The 22,010-nt window shown below is 37.7% G+C and overlaps 3 protein-coding genes across 6 annotated transcripts in view; 2 read left to right on the forward strand and 1 right to left on the reverse strand.

Moving 5' to 3' along the window:
- Window positions 1–228: 228 nt before the first annotated feature.
- Window positions 229–1,854, forward strand: LOC137404966 (uncharacterized). The gene has a single exon (XM_068091193.1). It carries the CDS (start codon window positions 229–231, stop codon window positions 1,852–1,854), a length of 1,626 nt encoding a protein of 541 aa, XP_067947294.1.
- Window positions 1,855–2,459: 605 nt separating this feature from the next.
- LOC137405363 (uncharacterized) lies at window positions 2,460–8,697 on the forward strand. Its single transcript, XM_068091596.1, has 4 exons — window positions 2,460–2,518; window positions 5,066–5,110; window positions 6,012–6,155; window positions 8,568–8,697. Exons 1-4 carry the CDS (start codon window positions 2,461–2,463, stop codon window positions 8,624–8,626), a joined length of 306 nt encoding a protein of 101 aa, XP_067947697.1. The 5' UTR covers window position 2,460; the 3' UTR covers window positions 8,627–8,697.
- The window catches only part of LOC137405361 (protein SON-like), a 32,581-nt gene continuing 19,210 nt past the window's right edge, over window positions 8,640–22,010 (reverse strand). For all 4 annotated transcript variants that reach the window (XM_068091592.1, XM_068091591.1, XM_068091593.1 and 1 more), the window contains 8 exons: window positions 21,684–21,796; window positions 21,079–21,221; window positions 20,126–20,305; window positions 17,758–17,862; window positions 16,847–17,120; window positions 16,611–16,736; window positions 15,123–15,238; window positions 8,640–9,226 (listed from right to left, as the gene is read on the reverse strand). In XM_068091592.1, the coding sequence (XP_067947693.1) occupies window positions 8,900–9,226; window positions 15,123–15,238; window positions 16,611–16,736; window positions 16,847–17,120; window positions 17,758–17,862; window positions 20,126–20,305; window positions 21,079–21,221; window positions 21,684–21,796 (1,384 nt within the window). In that variant the 3' untranslated portion in view covers window positions 8,640–8,899. The remainder of the gene's footprint in view (window positions 9,227–15,122; window positions 15,239–16,610; window positions 16,737–16,846; window positions 17,121–17,757; window positions 17,863–20,125; window positions 20,306–21,078; window positions 21,222–21,683; window positions 21,797–22,010) is intronic.

Raw genomic sequence — 22,010 nt, forward strand, 5'->3', positions numbered from 1 at the left:
TCACTTTGTGCAAAATAATACATAGTAATAATACATAGTAATAATATATAGTAATAGTACATAGTAATAATACATTGTAATAATACATAGTAATAATACATAGTAATAATACATAGTAATAATACATAGTAATAATACATACTCATAATAATACATTTTCAGTATAATTTTGAAATTTCAAGTTGATTGAACAACCATTTTCTAAAATGTCGCCGAAATACTAAGGGAATGGCTACTGACAAGATGGCTACTGACAAGATAGCTACTGACAAGATGGCTACTGACAAGATGACTACTGACAAGATGGCTACTGACAAGATGGCTACTGACAAGATAGCTACTGACAAGACGGCTACTGACAAGATAGCTACTGACAAGATGACTACTGACGAGATGGCTACTGACAAGATGACTACTGACGAGATGGCTACTGACAAGTTGGCTACTGACAAGATAGCTACTGACAAGACGGCTACTGACAAGACGGCTACTGACAAGATGGCTACTGACGAGACGGCTACTGACGAGATGGCTACTGATAAGACGGCTACCGACAAGACGGCTACCGACAAGATGGCTACTGACGAAACGGCTACTGACAAGATGGCTACTGACAAGATAGCTACTGACAAGACGGCTACTGACAAGACGGCTACTGACAAGACAGCTACTGACGAGACGGCTACTGACAAGACGGCTACTGACATGACGGCTACTGACAAGACGGCTACTGACAAGATAGCTACTGACAAGATGGCTACTGACAAGATGGCTACTGACAAGATAGCTACTGACAAGACGGCTACTGACAAGATAGCTACTGACAAGATGACTACTGACGAGATGGCTACTGACAAGATGACTACTGACGAGATGGCTACTGACAAGTTGGCTACTGACAAGATAGCTACTGACAAGACGGCTACTGACAAGACGGCTACTGACAAGATGGCTACTGACGAGACGGCTACTGACGAGATGGCTACTGATAAGACGGCTACCGACAAGACGGCTACTGACAAGATAGCTACTGACAAGACGGCTACTGACAAGACGGCTACTGACAAGACAGCTACTGACGAAACGGCTACTGACAAGACGGCTACTGACAAGATGGCTACTGACAAGATGGCTACTGACAAGATAGCTACTGACAAGATGGCTACTGACAAGATGGCTACTGACAAGATAGCTACTGACAAGACGGCTACTGACAAGATAGCTACTGACAAGATGACTACTGACGAGATGGCTACTGACAAGATGACTACTGACGAGATGGCTACTGACAAGTTGGCTACTGACAAGATAGCTACTGACAAGACGGCTACTGACAAGACGGCTACTGACAAGATGGCTACTGACGAGACGGCTACTGACGAGATGGCTACTGATAAGACGGCTACCGACAAGACGGCTACCGACAAGATGGCTACTGACGAAACGGCTACTGACAAGATGGCTACTGACAAGATAGCTACTGACAAGACGGCTACTGACAAGACGGCTACTGACAAGACAGCTACTGACGAGACGGCTACTGACAAGACGGCTACTGACATGACGGCTACTGACAAGACGGCTACTGACAAGACGGCTACTGACAAGACGGCTACTGACAAGACGGCTACTGACAAGATAGCTACTGACGAGACGACTACTGACGAGATGGCTACTGACGAGATGGCTACTGACAAGACAGTAGTTTCTAATGACATACCGATTGAAGTTCTTGGTAATAAAGTTTCAAAAATGGGTAAAGCTGGAAAGCTTCTTCTCCTCAGCAACAAGAGCTTTACACAACTATTTGCTTTTCTATTCATAAAAATATACAGACTCGATCAGACTGCATAAATGGGAATCATAAATGGGAACTGGAATTGTGACTGAGTCGGCCAATCGTGTGCAATCAAACAATTACTCCAAACCACTAATGGCTAGATATTATATTGAGTAAAAAAGTTGAAGTGAAAATAGCATTACTTTTCCATACTCGCTATACTGAATTCAACATGCTGTTTGGTTACATTTTTACCGTTTCCAATATTTTGCTTTTGTAAGCTCAATTTAGCTAACCAATATCAATGTACCCCAGTAATACGCTCCTACAACACAAATAATCTGCTCACTATGTTTATAGTATAGCGATTTTACATTATACGACCAGTAAACTACATGTGATCTAATCCGTTCTAAGATTTCAAACTCAGCCCTTTGACCTTTCAAATTGTTGCAGTCTATGGAATGAGGATTAGCCTTAACTACTTTCGGTAAGATTTATGAATTATCGAAGTAGAGAACTCTTGCTATAAAAAGATAAACTTTGAACTTAAGGCATATGTATGCGTAAGATGTGTTCAGGCAGATGTTTTATCTCTTCAGACCATCTGGTGAAAATCTCACGCGAGCACTCACCTGCTCTGCCACTTCCTGTTCTTCTATTCAACTAGCCTCAAAGGAATGACAAGCATGCGTTATATTTCTGTCTTCAGTTTTACCGTCATCTTCCTGTACACAGGTAATCTTTGTTCATTTTAGTTTATTGAAAATCTATCAATTTAAACTGATATAATTTAGCAATATATATTACCTGATGTAAGCTGTGATTATATAAAATAGCCCTCTTCAAAGCGCAAATAGACATTGTAAAGGTGTGGAGCATTAAGCTAATATGGCTTGAGTAGAGAGGGAAGAAAAAGGTCCAGCCAAATGTCTAGCTAAATTCAGTATTGCTACTGACATGTTTCGAGATGAGCAGATGTAGTGTCGCTTCTGATACTTATGCCCCTGACAGAATTTTTCAACTATAGGCTATAACTAAACTAGAAACTCCACTGTCATACAGCCCACGACCAAAGTGATATTGGAAAAAGAAAGGGTACTGATGGTTGAGAAATGCAATATTAGCAGTCAAATGGCACAGCAGTGCAATAGGATAACTGCAATGGTAGCTGTAATATACTGGGTGTTATTATATACAACAAACAGCAATAAAGAAAAGATTTTATGTTCATATCTCTCCCCTGCCATAGGAGAAATGCAATATTAGAAATAAAATGCACTGATATTATTAGAATAACCAATATTATTAATATAGTAATAACAGAAAACCAATGCACAATTTTGTTTACATTTCAAAACGTCAAAGCTAACAATATCAAGAAGTTGTGATATTTATATAGATTTTTAGAAAATCTATTTACCAAATCTTATTATTTAGAAAAAATAATAACAGTGACATATTGCCGAACATCGGTCACTATATACTTTGATTTTGTAAATTTGAATGCTTATTCTTATAATTAAATCTTATAAAATCGAATATCATCGTCATTTCCTTTACTCTCACTGCTTTGGACATCAGTTAGAATATCAAAGTACTCAAAAGTGTCCAAAATGTCAGTTACTTTGAAATCGGCAAAAAAGAAACGATTATATTTCAGTACTTTTACGTTAATTACAGAAACCTTCGGCAATTCGACAATGCTATAGACTGGTAAAATGTGCACGTTATTTTTTTGTGAAATGCGCATGACTTAATGGTCCTATTCTCTGTTGCTAGGCGTTTTGTTTGCCGATCTTAACTTTGATAAAAGTAAGGCTTGGCAAGTTTTAATAACGATTTTCGGCCAAATTAATCTGTCTATTTGTGTATAATCCGATCAGATGGGTAAGTTTTAAGATATTGTCGACAATTTACAAAGATTTGGTAACATATTTAAATAGGTTTCATGTATTATGTGTATCATTACTATACTTAAACAACTCAATTGAAAAATGGTTAAATTTGTTGATGAGATTTCGGTACAAGGGTTTGCGACGGTGTTGATGAATAATTTTCGTGAGTTGTGTGCATATGCATTCATCACAAAACTCTCAAACAATCGCTCCACTCGTGTTTGGTCGTGGGAATATTTATCTATATGCAAACATACTACATATATTATATTTTGGGGTAGTCTATTTTAGTACTGTGTATAGTATGTATTCTATAGTATTTGCTCAAATATTCAAAATGTAACAAACAATACATTTAGGCTAATCTGGTGTTGCAGTTCATCACCAAAAGTACATCAATACATGAGCAATCTCTACTCAGTGTTACCTAATTTTCACATCGTGGCTTTGTTGCGTTATTAATAACGTATTACAATACCGCTTTTTTGTGGTACCATATGTAATCATAGACTGCCCGATGGCAGCAAGTATATATACATATAGGCTATATACTTACTGCTATTGGGCAGCAAGTATATATATGTATGTATATATACATACAGATATACTGTATATATACATACATATATGTACCTCGCCTGAAGAGTGCATCGCATGAAACAGATTTGCAGCACTTTTACTAGAAGCTTACTTTACTCCTAACATTTATTATATTATTCTAAACTTTACTAACTATCTATATTCTACTATCTATACTCTACTATCTATACTCTACTATCTATACTCTACTATCTATACTCTACTATCTATACTCTACTGTCTATACTCTACTATCTATATTCTACTATCTATACTCTACTATCTATACTCTACTATCTATACTCTACTATCTATACTCTACTATTTATACTCTACTATCTATACTCTACTATCTATACTCTACTGTCTATACTCTACTATCTATATTCTACTATCTATACTCTACTATCTATACTCTACTATCTATACTCTACTGTCTATACTCTACTATCTATATTCTACTATCTATACTCTACTATCTATACTCTACTATTTATACTCTACTATCTATACTCTACTATCTATATTCTACTACCTATATTCTACAATCTATACCCTACTATCTCTTAGGTTATTGTAGATTTCTCTTTTTATATGCTCTTGCACCTGCTTTTAGTTACTTTATATATAAAATACATACTATATATATTATATATATATTATATATCTATAATTGCTGTCTTATATATATATAATGCATATAATATATCTTCTGCATGTCACAGGACTTCAGTCTATATTCAGTCTTATGCGGTAGTCTATAGCGAGTCCAGACATTTGTTACATGAACCAAGTGGATATGTTGTAGTCAGTGCAGAGAAACTAAACATCCCAAAGGAGCACCTCGTCAGCAGTAAGTACATGTAGATTTTTAAATACTCATCACTGTAACAGAAGTTCAGAACTGCCTTCACAGTAGGATGGTATTCATCAAATAATTTTCAACACCAAGATAAGTGAATAAATACCGATTTATACTAGTTTGGATTACTATTAATCTTCTTTTAAATAACAGGTGGGAATCATTATATTGCATCAACTCTTGAAAATTTTTAACAAGTGCTGTTGATTATGGTGACACATCCACCGTATGGTTCTGCAATGCCATCATGGAAACATCCGCATCGCTTTCACTCTGTTGTGTTTTAGTGTCGCCATGCGCCATCTTTGTGCCCTAGAAATGGCCTAATCGGCCAACTCAGCATTTGGGTCACGGTGTATGCATAGGTCTTGCTTTTTTGTTGCTTCATATGCAAAATTCTTTGTTGAAATGCTTTAATCTATCTTTGCTGAAAACAGTAGGAGAGAAGGTTGTATGGATCATCGTATAACTCTACTATAGGGCCCTGTGGAAACATGATCTGCTTGTTGGCCCAGTGTAGCTCTTCAGCACTGGTGCACCCAGGTCTTGCTACACTATCGCTGTATAAAAAATTGGTCAGGTGTAAGGAGGTTTCTGGAGTTTAGATGCAAAATAAGAATTTAGTTTTCCGGTACAGAACTTGGTCTTCGGGTTAAGTCATAGAGTTAACCCTGAAACCCATCCTATAACCTAATAACATGATAAGCGTGTGAGTAGGTGAGCACAAGAAACCGATTAACACTGTATTATTATTATTATTAACACGTATAAAACCACTAGCACAGCAACTCTTTTAGGCATTTTAAACCGAAATGTCAGCAAGACAAACTTAAACCACAATTCTGTTCACTGCTTGCTGCTTGCTGACACTGCAGTGCTGCTGTTGTTTTAGTTCCATGTCCTGCTATTGTCCAGGGAGATATGGAAATTCCGTGTGAGAGCGACAGCGATTGTGCGGAAGATGAGCAGTGCTGTCAAGCAGGAAAAGAGAGCAAATACTGCACAACAGCTGTAGCACCTAATACATACATGATAAGTTAGTTTTATTCAAAATTCAGGAGAACTTTTCTTGACTAGAACCATTAAATACCGTGGTATTGCAAAACGTGTAAATCTATGGTATGCTCACATTAACATAGGAGAAATGGCAATGAAGTATTTTTTATGGATTTTCTTACAACTTGTAACAGATTGCCACTTGATCTAGCACAAGGAACAAATAAGTGTTAATCCCCACCACAATCACCATGCAGTAATCGTAGCCCATGGTGATATACAACAGGTGTTAGTACCTTCGCTTCATAGGGTACTTTTCATAGGGTAGCAATATTCATTGAAGGGAGAAATGTGCTAAACACAGTTCTGGAATATCAATAATTATGCGAACCTCAAAATTATTTATAAAATAAAGTATTAGCCTCATGCGTTGGTTACACGACAGCAGATTCACTGAAGGTACAAACAAGTATGAGTGCACAGGTATAAGGAGAGCCATAAATGCCATGCTTCACGACCACAATTCTATTTATAATGTATACATCCTGTTCAACTGCCTACACAATACGGGCAATGCTAAACAATCTATATATATAATTATCCCTATTTGCTTGTTGTCTGTCATATGTTTGTCCAGTTATAAAGGTTAAAATCTATGTACAAAAATCCGCTTTGCCAATGGATTTGAACTCAGAACCACCAGTTCTGCAGACAGGCAACATAGCGTAGCAACCACTAGGCTATGTTGTCCTTGCCATACTATGAAATGCTTGTGCCCATACTTATGCAGCACTAGCGAAAATACTATTGGTTACTACTAGCACCCTTAAGGATCATGATTGCGTGAAAAAAATGTAACGATATAAGCTCGTTTATAAACACAAGCTGTCTTCAGATGGACAGACACGGTGCTTATTGTAGTTAAGATTTAGACTAGCAACCAACTAGTAATCAACTTGAGATACTCAAATTCATTGGGTAATTATTCTATTACCAGTGCAACTCCGAGCATTCAGTAGTCCATCAATATGAAAATACAATACACCATTGAAAGTATAATTATTTTACAGATATTGGAGAAAATTTCTTTCTGTACTTATTTCTGCCTCTTTTTTGACAACTAGTACCCAGCAGTCCGCTACGCCGTAAGAGATCATCAAGTGTAATAACTATGAATACAATTATACCAAAATGCGGCAATGTAGTTGAGTGGCGCGTATGGTATCATGGAGTTCAAATCCTGAATGGTAGTCTAGTGGCTCTAATAGGCTAATTATAGTAAAGATTTGTCAAATAGCATCTTCTGTCAAATAGGTTAGAGTTGTGGCCATCTAGCAAAGGAATATCAATCTTTATAAATGTGGACAAAACTGGATTCAAATTTTCAACCTTACCATCAGTGCTATTCATCTACTTAAACTATGACTACATCCAACTGGGCAGAAGTGGATAGAAGATTGACCTGTTCTAATCAGGTTGTTGATAAAAGGTGACCTAAACGCTTGGATGCACCCTTACTACTACGGTGTCATTAAAACAGATGTTTATCATTTTACATAACAATGCGGCTGGTCAGCAAATATACCTATTTTGATTTCATGTTAAACTCGACAAGGCGATTGCTTACCAAAGTTCATATCAACCTCGATGCACGAATTTGGCAATTTATAGTCAGCTGGTTTTTGTCACCATTGCTGGTTTTTGAACCAATAAGCTGCTGCTTTTGCTAAATAGACTTTATTTAGACTAGTACTAGTACCGAGAAAGATGGTTCATATGTAACAACTATGTGCACAATTATTCCTAAATATAGAGAGGTGATCGCGCGGTGCAGTGGGTAGCGCACTTGGCTTTGAACCCAAATGTTCTGGTTTGGTTCCCATGCAGTAGAATTGATTTTCCTAACACTCTTAGCGAAGCTTCGAACGAACACCTCTTATTATAGTCGATTTCTTTCTAATCAAACAATATCTGAAATGTCAAAAAATCCAACAGCATAACACTTGTTATGGTTGCCCTACATAGCTGTGGATATACACTAAAATATGAACACCACAGTTGCAGATGTCATCTACTAATATGGACATACAATGCCGCCATTGATAAATAAAAATATTACAAAAGTACAACAAAGTTATGGTCATACGTCAAACAAACTACCTACTACTTACTTAATGAAAAGATATTATGAATGTACGTGAATGTATCATGCCTATTAGCGTTTTCTCATGTAACATTGCACAAACCCTGTATGTGTATTACATTAAATGCTGATGACACAGAGATTGTTGGAGTTAAGTTTTTAGAACTTAACGAGAATCGATGCTAATCCTGCTGTATAACTCAGCAGAAGTAGAAACTAAGGAAATTTGAACGACGCATTGAGGACATCGTTTATAGGCGATGTAAGTATTAGTGGGAAATCACGTTGATATGCTTACTCTTCTTTCAGATACAATCATGTCTGCTGCTACAGCTGGACACGGGAAGATAAATGGACAATACAGATGAAGGCACAGATCTGTTTGTACTAGATGACAATTTGACTGGACAATGTATTTGAGAAATTGTCTGTAGAATACACCTGTTTGATTAATAACAATATAAGTTTGGATAAGAACACTAATTCAATTGTTGCAAGTATAAAGTGAAGCATTGGCAGCAATGAAATTAGTCTCAATTGTCAAACTATCTAATGATACTTTAAAATCGAAAAAATGAAATGCAGAGGGAGCGAAAATAATAAAATCTGAAATATTTACTAGCATTCAGTCCCCTCCAATACTACCTAAATGAAGAGAAGTCAATATGTGGAAGAGTGGAGAAAGTGGGAGGTGGCTGATATATTGGTACAGGAGGTGGGGGTGGTTGCGGCGGCCTCAGAACCTGAATAGGTGGGGTGGGTCTAACGGCAATCATGGGTGCGACTGAACCTACAGGCGGTGTAGCATGGGTAGGCACAGCTGGAGCCTCAGACGCCGTCTGTGCTGGGCTAGAATCACTCGGCAGCAAACCCATGGCTTGGAGAGCAACTGTGGCAGTATGGGTTTTGGCTAGTTTCTTGTTATTTGATGCTATACTAGGCTGATAGGTGTTGCCATTCACAGTAACCTACAATATGTTAGGAGTTGTGCTTACTTTTTAAGGGAACAACTAATTTAGCAACATTCCATATAATAATTGACACAAAGGCAACTACAATAACTAAGCCAGATGCAACACGATCAAGTACAGTAAAAGCTCCTATAATGTAATTTCCACATAACGTAAAGCACTTTTTGAAGTTTTTGCTGAGTGCTACGTAAAAAATTCCATAAAACGTAGTGTCAAGTTGGTGCAAGTTCTCAAATTCAAATAACGAGAAACTCGAGATAGCTTTAAAACTATGGCTTTCTCTCTTGCCACGCTTACGAGAGAAAATGACATATAATGTTATCTGTGACAGTCTAGTTCAGTGTGAGAGATCGTCAGTTGTGTCGACAAAGCGCAGGGAATAGGTAGCTGCGCAATTATTCACAAACACCTGAAGGTTATCGATTAGTAGTAAATGTCACGAGTTGTAGACTCGTCGAAAGCTATCTTTTATCTTAACCTTGAACCCTGACGACGGATATATGGACAGTCACACAGACACTGCTATTGTTATGTATAGTAAAAAATAAAAATATATATAGATTTATCGTAAAACCTCTAATTGAACGCCACATTTATTTGAATGCCACCTTCATTTGAACGGCACTACAGGAGAAAGGTTGAAAAATAGAGTGCCACCCTTTAATTGAAGGCCACCTCCAATTGAAAGCCAATTTGACATTCCTTGATCCCTACGAATGCATAATAGCAAGAGATCAGTAGAAAAGTGTCCACAAAATCGTACTATTAATGACTCAGTTACAACAATAACGACTAATTCTTTCGTTGTTTCTGTTCATATCAATGTCCGTTTTCCAACTCCAAAGCTTTTCATTTTTATTTTTAAAAATTTGAAAGCAACACCATGAAAATAATTAATAACTGTATCAAGCTAATAGTAGTTTTGGTTTAGCGTGGTCTTGATACTTCGACATATGTGAAAAACAGTTTACATTCATGATGGTAAATGAACAACTAGTTTTAGGCTAAAAGTTGGGCTTAGTGCCCATGCGACTAAAAGTTTATCAAAAGTGTGAAACGTGATGCGTAAAAGGTTTTTTCTGCTAGAAAAATTGTTTAGACGCTAATATCACCTGGTTCAGCACTGCAGAAGAGGAGTTTAGGTCAGAAAATATTGTGAAAAGTATTGAACAGCCAGAAGCTGTTTGTTCCAACGAAAGCAACAATCAGAAAGCAACTGGCCAATATTGGAAATGATAGCCAATATTTCTGTTTAAAAATGTTAATTTTTGTTTCTGCATGTATTATGAGTATGGTTAGTTTATGTCACTTGTTCTTGAATACATATTTGCAGCATTTGATAGATTATAATTATTATATAACTTATAAATTTGCAGGTTTATAACATACTATTTAATAGCATCATTGTGGTTAATATTTTAACCCTTTGAATCCTAACAGCCGGTTTTCCGGCCTTTACATGGCTTTGTTTATAAAAGCTGTTTCTAAGTAACAGCGTAAACAAATCAAATTAATTCGTGCATAGGATGTTTGACCAGACATTTCACTTCCATTTGTAACAGTTTTCAAATATCTTTACCTACTTTTTTCGTTTTAATACCCTAGGACACTTATGTATTCGCCTCATCTAACTTTCGCGTTTTCGCGGAGTCATCCTCTCGCGAAAATTTAATGTGCGAAACTAAACTATCATAACGAACGAGCGAAAACGCGAAATTAAATAGCTTTGTTCATTGATAGTCCAAGAAACAAATAGCAGCAAGCGATCAAATTGCATTATCGACCTCGCCCACACCATTCTACCTGCGGTTCACAATTACAGGCCTGTATTCCCTGGGGCGGCTGGTCGGCTGAGCCGTCCCAGCTTTTTAGGAACTTTCCGCGGGTAAGTACAGTCAAACTCAGATAACTCGCCCTCGGATAAAATGTAACATTTCATCTCAAACACAAGGTTAACTCGAACGGATTTGTTTAGTCCGTTCTCACGCATTGATAAATTGCTTCAGATAACTCGACCTCAACATCATTTATTCGAAAAGTTATTTGCCCAATGGCTATGGAGACGGTTTTTATCGCTGTAGAATATCACTTTATTCGAAGCCATAGAGACAAACATCAACTTTTAGTAGTTCTTAGGCGTCATTATTATCATCATCAGTGGCAAAATAATCTTGTTAACGACCTTTATAAAGGTTTGCAAAATATCAAGTTTTACCGAACATCGCTTGGCCATGTCCCATCGAAAGCGTGGAAACCTCCGTATGAACTTAAAAATAAAATCGGAAAAATTGATATTTGTTAAAACGCTCAAAAGAAAAAGATGATTTTTTTCTGAGCATTTTAACTGCGGTCAAGTTTTTCTCAAAACAGATCTCAAAAAATAGAAAAATGTTGACACTTTCTGATAAAATTTTTTAAAACTTCACACGAGAGGCCCGGCTGAGGCCCTACATAAGAAAAGCCTGTTGGGGGCTTACACCGCCCCCTCAACACCCCCAGGTGTTCATAACTAGTCGCCTAACATTAGCCGCCCCAACTTGCAACCAGTGAATACAGGCCTGCGGTGAACTGAACCTGAGGAATCTAATTATGTTTGTTCCACTGCATTTATTTTCACATCACTATATTTTCGCACTCATCAGAGCCGCGAAATTAAGTTGCAGTGAAACTTTACTCTGTATGCTACTTACGAAACTAAATACTAGCGAAATATAAGTGTCTTAGGGTAACAAAGTTTATTAAAACAATATCGCGAAAAAATCAATACAACTCCTTTGTTGGTAGGTCATAAATGATTTTGACGCAAATAAAGAATTTTATGATACTAATTATAATTTTCCAGTATATTTTGAGTCATGAAATGATGATAAACAAGTGCTAAATGGATATGATGCTAATGTAAATGTTTTACGATTTTAATAAAATCATACAAACTTTTATAGTTTTAGCCTGATAAATGGTGAAGTACTGTTTTTTTCTGTTTGATGACATTTACTGTGGGTTGCCTGACTTTTTTTTACTAGTGTTCTACCAAGTATCATTGTATTATGAGCATGTTTAGTTATATTTAATAAAAGCTTTAAAACTGAATCATTGGACAGATTGCCCAGGGTTACTGAGACGCATTGTCAAGAACGACCAGGATTCAAAGAGTTAACACGGCTTATGACGGATCGACACTCATAAATCTTCTATTACACGTAAAAAGCCAGTTTTGGCTGCAAACTAACAAACATAACAATGATTCAATGAGCTTTTATGCAACATTGTTAAAGATAATTATCAAATAGATATACGCTTTCAAATTTAGAATGAAATAAAAAAATAGAAAGCTCCAGCAAATTGCAAAGCAGGGCACAGGCTATAATATCAGGGTACACAGGCTATATATCATGCAGATTAATTGCAAGCAATAGATATCAACTGGTAGAGATATTTCTCAGTTTCCTAATGCATACTTATATAAAGATCTTCGACTAGTTGGAGGCAAGTTAGCAAATTCATTGCATTCAAAAGTGTTCAGGTCACTATGCCAAATTATAGGCGACATTCGCTTCACCTGTAAAAGGGTTAAATTTATCTTTCCAAAATTCTGACGAGGTATTTGAAAAATACAAAGCCAGCCTCTATTTGAGCACCACTTCTACTGACCACCACTGTAGGGGAGGAGTTAAACAATAGCGCGCCGTGGCGTTCAATTAGAGGTTTTACGGTAAGTTGCCTTTAAAATTCCCTTTTGGGCATTTTGTTTACTTTATTTAAGACATCATTTTTCCCTTTACAGACCTATAAAAAAATCTTGACATTGAAGGTGTGTGTTCCTCTCAACTTATTGTACAATTATCATAGTCATGAACAATAAACTGAGTGAAAGTGAAAAGAAACAAGAGAAAGGTTGTCGATACCAACATATAATACTACAGTTACTATACAGTCATTAAATCGAATAGTTAACATTAGATTTTTTCTTTATGAATGGGCAAAGGGGTGAGTTTGAGACGATCTTGGAATGGATTAGGACATCTAAATGTATTTTAATGTTCGTATAACGTAAAATCCTTATAACGTAAACGTTTTCAGAACGGATTATTTACGTTGTAGGAGTGTCTAGTGTACATCAAAGTAACCTCTCACTGCCAAAGAAACAGTCCTGTCTAGATATGAAATAGTCCTGTCTAGATATGAAATAGTCCTGTCTAGATATGAAATAGTCCTGTCTAGATATGAAATAGTCCTGTCTAGATATGAAATAGTCCTGTCTAGATATGAAATAGTCCTGTCTAGATATGAAATAGTCCTGTCTAGATAAGAAGCAGTCCTGTCTAGATATGAAACAGTCCTGTCTAGATATGAAACAGTCCTGTCTAGATATGGAATAGTCCAAGTTAACAACGAACCACAGATGAGAACAACGCAATACCAGACAAAACTAAGTTAGGGTGTTAAAACATCAAGTCTAAAGGTCTAAAGTCTAAATTCTTAACACATTAGTTAGAAAAAGTTATCAGTATTCTCAACTGCTTCCCATGAATTTCTATGTGCTTTTTGGCTCAGATATTAAATAACAGGCTATCATCAAGGGTGACTAACAGCAGCACTGTATATTCCAAATCTAAAAACGGAAACAACTGATTATAAATTCATCACATATAAGCTAATCGAAACGGGGTCCACCAAGTGAACCTAATGGTGAATGCTTCAAGTTATAAATGCTTTCACTTTACCAAAGCACCCACTTCCAACCCACTTGCAGATGCATGCTATAATTAAAAGGCACTAAACATCAGTAATCTGACAGTTTTAGCAAGTGCACACATATTTAATCATTGGATGCACTAAGGATAATTTCAGCATGCCCAGCCTTTGTTCCTTCAAGAGACAATATATCAGTGTAAAGGCCCGACTACGCGTATAGATAGAATTTTTTGTGTGATTAATGATTTGGCTTTTTGCTCTGTGGTCCATGTCGGTAGAGATAAACCCGACATCTCGACCAATGACTGAAACAGTCAGGAGTCCAACAATAATAATCTCAATTCCATTTTATTTATTTTCAACGCAAGCTGGTTCTATTTAAGATTCACTTCTAAACAACAAGAGGATTTCAAATAAAGAACTGTTGATGTATGGACAAACTACAGACATATGTGTCCAGTAGTAGTGTAAAATAGTACATATTAGAACTATTCATAAAACCTTGCAGATAATTCTTAAGACTACAAACAAGTTTGGCATTTCAATATGATATTCAGTTCACAAGTACCGTACTGTTCGGACTATAAACCGCACCCCTATATAAGCCGCATCTGCTTTATTTTCCAAAAAATGATAATAAAACAATACATAAGCCGCAACTTTGTATAGGCTGCAGGACTCGGGACGGTGTTTTTTAACACGGCAGCAACTTTGCTGTTTAAAACGAAACAGTGTCTAACGACACTGTTTCGTATTAACCGACGCTTTTTAACCTAGTGCCTAACAGAATAGTATCGCTAGGCATTGTTTCGTATTTTCGCACTAACCATAGATTATGGTTAATGCGTCCTAGCGATCAAAGAAAAAGCCACTGAATAGCCGCACCCTTATATATGCCGCATGGCTCAAATCATCAGAAAAAAGTAGTGGCTAATAGTCCGAAAAGTACGGCAGTTGTGCTATCCTTAGAGTTGTGCTATCCTTAGAGTTGTGCTATCCTTAGTACTTTCACAGCCGATGGAAAGTTGTTAAGACAGATCAGGGGTCAGGATCAAGGGTCAGGATCAAGGGTCCTGCTTGTATATGCAAAATTAGGCTAAAAAGTGTTAACAGCATTTCACAATGTTTGCGCAGACTGCATATTGGGACAGAGCATGTAAGTGAGTAGCGAGTGAGGGCACATTGTTTAGGGACACACCTGCATAATGAAGTTTTTCTTGTGTGGTGGGCCACTCTCATGTAAGACCACAAACTGGGGACTCTGCCATTTTCTCCTTGAGCAGAGTTCCATAAGTAGTGAAACAGGATGTTTCTCTGCAAAGGTAAGCTGACTGAGACCACATGTAGACTTAGTTCCTCATGGTAACGAGCTCGTAGAACCACAGCTATTGTAATGGAGTTTATTACAAATAAAATTACTGATACTTGTAACATGATTACATTAATATTACATTAACGTGATACATTAAAATTAGTACCCTAGCAGTCATGTGCGCCCACAGGGATGTAATAATAGATATGTAATAATTATTTGCTTAGTTACTCCAAGTAACAGCAACGTGGTACAGATGGTAGCGTGCTTAGCTACTATGCCAAAGGCCCGAGTACAAATCCTGTGTGATGCGATCTTTTTGAAGGCTCGTACAAGGGTAATGATTAGTGCATGTCAATTTTAGTTTATACATGTACATATCTCCGTCCACTAACATGAAGCTCTATAGTTTATACATGTACATATCTCCGTCCACTAACATGAAGCTCTATAGTTTATACATGTACATATCTCCGCTCACTAACACGAAGCTCTATAGTTTATACATGTACATATCTCCGCTCACTAACACGAAGCTCTATAGTTTATACATGTACATATCTCCGCTTACTAACATGAAGCTCTATAGTTTATACATGTACATATCTCCGTCCACTAACATGAAGCACTATAGTTTATACATGTACATATCTCCGCTCACTAGCATGAAGCTCTATAGTTTATACATGTACATATCTCCGCTTACTAACATGAAGCTCTATAGTTTATACATGTACATATCTTCGCTCACTAACATGAAGCTCTATAGTTTATACATGTACATATCTCCGCTCTTTAACATGAAGCTCTATAGTTTATACATGTACATATCTCCGCTCACTAACACGAAGCTCTATATGTTAACGGCATACACTGAGTATCAGCTCGCTATGGTCACTGGAGGTTACAACAGGAATCTCATTTGACAACACAAAAATAATAAAATGATAAGATACACGTGACTAGATTACAATATCTATCAAAACTTAATGTAATGTACATTACGATTAGTCCTCTAACACCAAATATATAAAATTTCCTTCTGGATTGGAGTCATTGGTCCATTGTGTATGGGTGAGCAATCCCTCCAAGGGTGTGGGTTTTTTAACAATATGGTTGCACATACTACCCGTGTCCTGGGAATTAAACCCCCAACCTGTTGTTTGACGATCAGGCATTCTACACCACTAAGCCACGTCTGCTCCACTGTGACAATCACACTTACAACATTTCAAAAAACTTTAGTCTATGCATGGTACACTCTCAGTTGCACACAGTCAGTTGATCGTGTGAAATGGAGGTGCCGCAACCTTTCTATGAAACGACATTACAAACTGCCTTGTATACATGTCACGTAAATAGCCTTAGAAATACCTGCCAAACTAAAAACAGGAGTGGCTGTAAGCCCACCCCTACCACTTTTTCGGCTTCCGCGATAAGTAACAACCTGGTCAAAGCTGTCAACATTCTTGTTAGGTCTTTCTTCTGGCGCTGTCAACCCTGAAAACAACAGCACACGGTCAACCTTCTCATGCCACACTATAAACATTTGCACGCTACACCACAATTGGGTAATAAAACTATCTAACAATCCCAAGCAAGACACTAACCTTTTCTGCTAGTGTTGAAGTCCAGCTGCAAGGGCTCCGGCTGGCCGTCATTCTGCTTGCCAAGTCCTTGGCCCTCACTCCATCCCATCTTCTGTAGTAAAAACTGGCCGATACCACCCTGGACAGGCCTTGCCCGTAGCAGGGTCTCCTTCCGTACCCACGCCTGCTGTCGCTTATCGGCAGAGGGCGCCAACTCATCAGGAGTCAACATCTTTGCATCGACTCGTCCGGTGAATGCTCCGGGCAAGTTTTTCGACTCCGACCACTTCGCGGTCTGCAAGAGCAGAGCGACAAAGTTCTGAGCTAGTGATAGTGCTGAGCAAATGAACGTGAAAAGCTGGGAAGAAATGCGGGACTTTATATTCAAATGCAAATATGTATTGAAAGACGTATACAGTAAATCAACCTTTTTTGGTCCAGGGGAGCAAGAAACAGCATGGGAATCCATGGGAAGCAACTAAGAATACTGATAACTTCTTATAACTAATGTGTTAAGGCCTCCTTAGACCTATTTTAACACCCTAATTTAGGTTTGTCCCACATCCGAGACCATCAAAATTAAGAAAAAAAAAAACTCCAAGAATTATTTCGTTTTCGCTTCAGGCAGTAAGTTTTGGTTAAAGTCGTAAAATTGACTTGAGACATTTTTGGTAATATAAACAGTTGCACTAAAGAAATCGAATAATAAACCAAATCAGTAAGATTATGACATTTCTTGCCTCCTGATTAAGAAGATTATGATTAGCATCAACGGACATGGCAAGCTCGCCAAGACATGCTCACCATGCTGAATGATTAGAGTTGCCGAGATAAATCACGGTTTGAACTTGTGCTGAAAGCCAAACTAAGTAACTGCTAACACAACACGCAAGCTATTTTCCAATTGCTAATAATCAACCAATGACACCAACCTGTTTATCCAAATCTTCCATGTTAGCTTTGATTTGTTTATCATTTGGGTTTCTTTTCAGTTTTTTGACAGCATTCAGGCGTCTGTTTATGAGAACAGATATGTCCTACAATTAAAGAATATGACCTACGAGTAGATTATATGTCCTACGAGTAGAGGGTATGTCCTACGAGTAGAGGGTATGTCCTACGAGTAGAGGGTATGTCCTACGAGTAGAGGGTATGTCCTACCAATAGAGGATATGTCCTACGAATAGAGGGTATGTCCTACGAGTAGAGGATATGTCCTACGAATAGAGGATATGTCCTACGAGTAGAGGGTATGTCCTACGAGTAGAGGGTATGTCCTACGAGTAGAGGGTATGTCCTACGAGTAGAGGATATGTCCTACGAGTAGAGGATATGTTCTACGAGTAGAGGATATGTCCTACGAGTAGAGGATATGTCCTACGAGTAGAGGATATGTCCTACGAGTAGAGGATATGTCCTACGAGTAGAGGATATGACCTACGAGAAGAGGATATGTCCTACGAGTAGAGGATATGTCCTACAATTAAAGAATATGACCTACGAGTAGATTATATGTCCTACGAGTAGAGGGTATGTCCTACGAGTAGAGGGCATGTCCTACGAGTAGAGGGTATGTCCTACGAATAGAGGGTATGTCCTACGAATAGAGGGTATGTCCTACGAGTAGAGGATATGTCCTACGAATAGAGGATATGTCCTACGAGTAGAGGGTATGTCCTACGAGTAGAGGGTATGTCCTACGAGTAGAGGGTATGTCCTACGAGTAGAGGATACGTCCTACGAGTAGAGGATATGTTCTACGAGTAGAGGATATGTCCTACGAGTAGAGGATATGTCCTACGAGTAGAGGATATGTCCTACGAGTAGAGGATATGTCCTACGAGTAGAGGATATGTCCTACGAGTAGAGGATATGACCTACGAGAAGAGGATATGTCCTACGAGTAGAGGATATGTCCTACGAGTAGAGGATATGTCCTACGAGTAGAGGATATGTCCTACGAGTAGAGGGTATGACCTACGAGTAGAGGATATGACCTACGAGTAGAGGATATGTCCTACGAGTAGAGGATGTCCTACGAGTAGAGGATATGTCCTACGAGTAGAGGATATGTCCTACGAGTAGAGGACATGTCCTACGAGTAGAGGATATGACCTACGAGTAGAGGATATGTCCTACGAGTAGAGGATATGTCCTACGAGTAGAGGGTATGACCTACGAGTAGAGGATATGTCCTACGAGTAGAGGATATGTCCTACGAGTAGAGGATATGTCCTACGAGTAGAGGATATGTCCTACGAGTAGAGGATATGTCCTACGAGTAAAGGATATGACCTACGAGTAGAGGATATGACCTACGAGTAGAGGATATGTCCTACGAGTAGAGGATATGTCCTACGAGTAAAGGATATGACTTACGAGTAGAGGATATGTCCTACGAGTAGAGGATATGTCCTACGAGTAGAGGATATGTCCTATGAGTAGAGGATATGACCTACAAGCAGAGGATATGTCCTACGAGTAGAGGATATGTCCTATTGTATCATACTGACTGGAGATTACTGTTAAAGAGTAACGCTATAAGTGGAGATAGAAATCGACTGAATTTTTCGTGACTACTTGAGTGAGTTGTTGCACATTTACATGTAACTTGGTAAAATTTACAATAAAGCTTGCACCATTTGGATCTAAAAATCAGTTACCAAGCATTGAATACGTAAAATTAATAAACTCAAAATGGAATATAGGTGAGAATAAAGAAATAATAAAAAACTATGAATCAGTTTCTTTACACAACCTGAATCATTGATCATGGAAAAGTTTAAGTTTGAAATTAAAGAAAAGTTTAAACTATTGAGACATAATTGTAGTAATTGCTTACATCGACACTCACAAACCTAAGTCAGTATTTCCACTAAGAATAAGTTGGTGTAGATGGCGTGTACACCCACAGCTTGTATGGAAGAAAGGTGGTGAATTAGGTATATTATGTTATCTGTAAACTTCTATTACCAGGTGAAGCATGAAAAAATATTCAGAAAACTTAAACAAAATCATAAAGACAGGTGAGAGAACAGTTTACTGCATAACAGACTCTGTAATAAGTTGGCAAGTCTAAGAAAATGAGGCATGTGACAGAAGTAGAATCGACCAGTAAGAAACTTTCATGAAAGGAGTAATGAGAAAAGGAACTATGCTAGATGCTATAGAACCACAACTATAGATGCTATAGAACCACAACTATAGATGCTATAGAACCACAACTATACATGAAATTGTTATCTTTTTTCTACGTGTGTAAAAACGTTTCATTGTCAACGAAGAGAAAACTGTACCAACCTCGACATCATCAGCATCAGAACCAGCTTCTTCAAACACCTTCTTTGGCTGATTGGAGACTGGCACCGGGGTCCACTCATTGGGCTCCTCCTTGCGATGATGGGTTCCACTCGATACAGGAAATGACGACCTCAGTTTGGATTTCTCCTCAGCAGTCTGTATAGGCCGCTGTTTGGCATTCTAGACATAGAACTCCATAGTTAAAGAAAAATAATACATATCTTTTGTCTTTTGCATAAGCATCTTGAAAACAAAATGGCTGAAAAGCTTTCAGTGATGACAGGAAATGTTATTTACATGAGCTGCTTCTGCTCATTGATGCAAAGTCTTATCACCTGAAATCTGTTATACGTGATATACGGAATGTCAATATGATGTTATATATGGAATGTCATATATGGTATGTCAATATGTCATATATGGTATGTCAATATGTTATATGTCATATATGGCCTGTCCATATGTTATATGTAATATATGCAATGTCAATATGTTATATGTCATATGTCATATGTCATACATAGCATGTCAATATGTCATATATCATATATGGAATGTCATATATGGAATGTCAAGGTGGTGTATGTAATATATGGAATGTCAATATTTTATATGTCATACATAGCATGTCAATACGTTACATGTCATATATGGAATGTCAATATTTTATATGTCATACATAGCATGTCAATATGTTACATGTCATACATAGAATGTCATATATGGAATGTCAAGGTGGTGAATGTAATATATGGAATGTCAATATGTTATATGTCATACATAGCATGTCAATATGTCATATATGGTATGTCAATATGTTATATGTCATATATGGTATGTCAATATGTTATATGTCACAAACGGAATATCAATATGTTAGGCATCATCTACAGCAAACTTATTCTTATCTACCGTATAAATAAAAAAGAGAGATAATAACTCCAAGCATTTACCCTAATGTTCATGACGATGGCAGCTGCTCGTGAAAATGGCTGCAACATGTCTGATGTGTCATTCTCCTCAGCTGTACACGGGGTGTTCAATACTTCATCGTCAGACTCCGAGTCGGAGTCTCGAGCCATTGAGCGACAGAATGCTGCAGTCAAGAAGTGTATCAACGGGTATAAGAAAGCAGGATGTCCTGTTGTACTCAAACAAGAGGCTAATAATGGTCAGCTAACACAGGTCGGCTAATAAAGGTCGGCCAACAGAGGTCGGCTCATAGAGGTTGCCTAATAGAGGTCAGCTAACACAGGTCGGCTAATAAAAGTCGGCTAAAAAAGGTTAGCTAACAGAGGCTGACTGATGAAGGCCTGCCAACCTACACATAGATTCAAGGAAATTTATATTACCAGAAGAACAGCATGTATGGCCAATAAAGGAGAGATATATGACCTAAAAGTAAGCTCAGATTCACACAACTATTATATACAGAGTATAGAGATATATAACCTATATTTAAGTTCAGAGTATAGAAATATATGACTTACAATGATGTTCAGAGAATGAAGATATATGACCTACATTTAAGTTCAGATACAAGATATAGATGACTCACAGGTAAGTTCAGAGATGGAAGCTCCTCCTGAGCTGATCTGAGCGATATCCTCAGGTGTTACTCCAGCAGCATATACCGACTTGCCAGCAGCTTGCATTTGAGCCACCCTTTTACTAAAAGCAAAAATTGCAAGGAAAGATAAACATGAATGATTGCTGAACTTTCAAAACAAAACTCGGCCTATCATTACAGAACTAAATGTGTAGTAAGGGCCACAAAGTCAGCCATGAACGGTTGAAACTGGTTAGATTCACAAATGCTTCGTGTCAAGTTAACATCAGATGCGTCAAATACTAAATATAATAGCTACGAATTATAATAGAAATA

This window comes from Watersipora subatra, chromosome 9 (genome assembly GCF_963576615.1).
Source record: "Watersipora subatra chromosome 9, tzWatSuba1.1, whole genome shotgun sequence".
Classification (NCBI taxonomy): Eukaryota; Metazoa; Bryozoa; class Gymnolaemata; order Cheilostomatida; family Watersiporidae; genus Watersipora; species Watersipora subatra.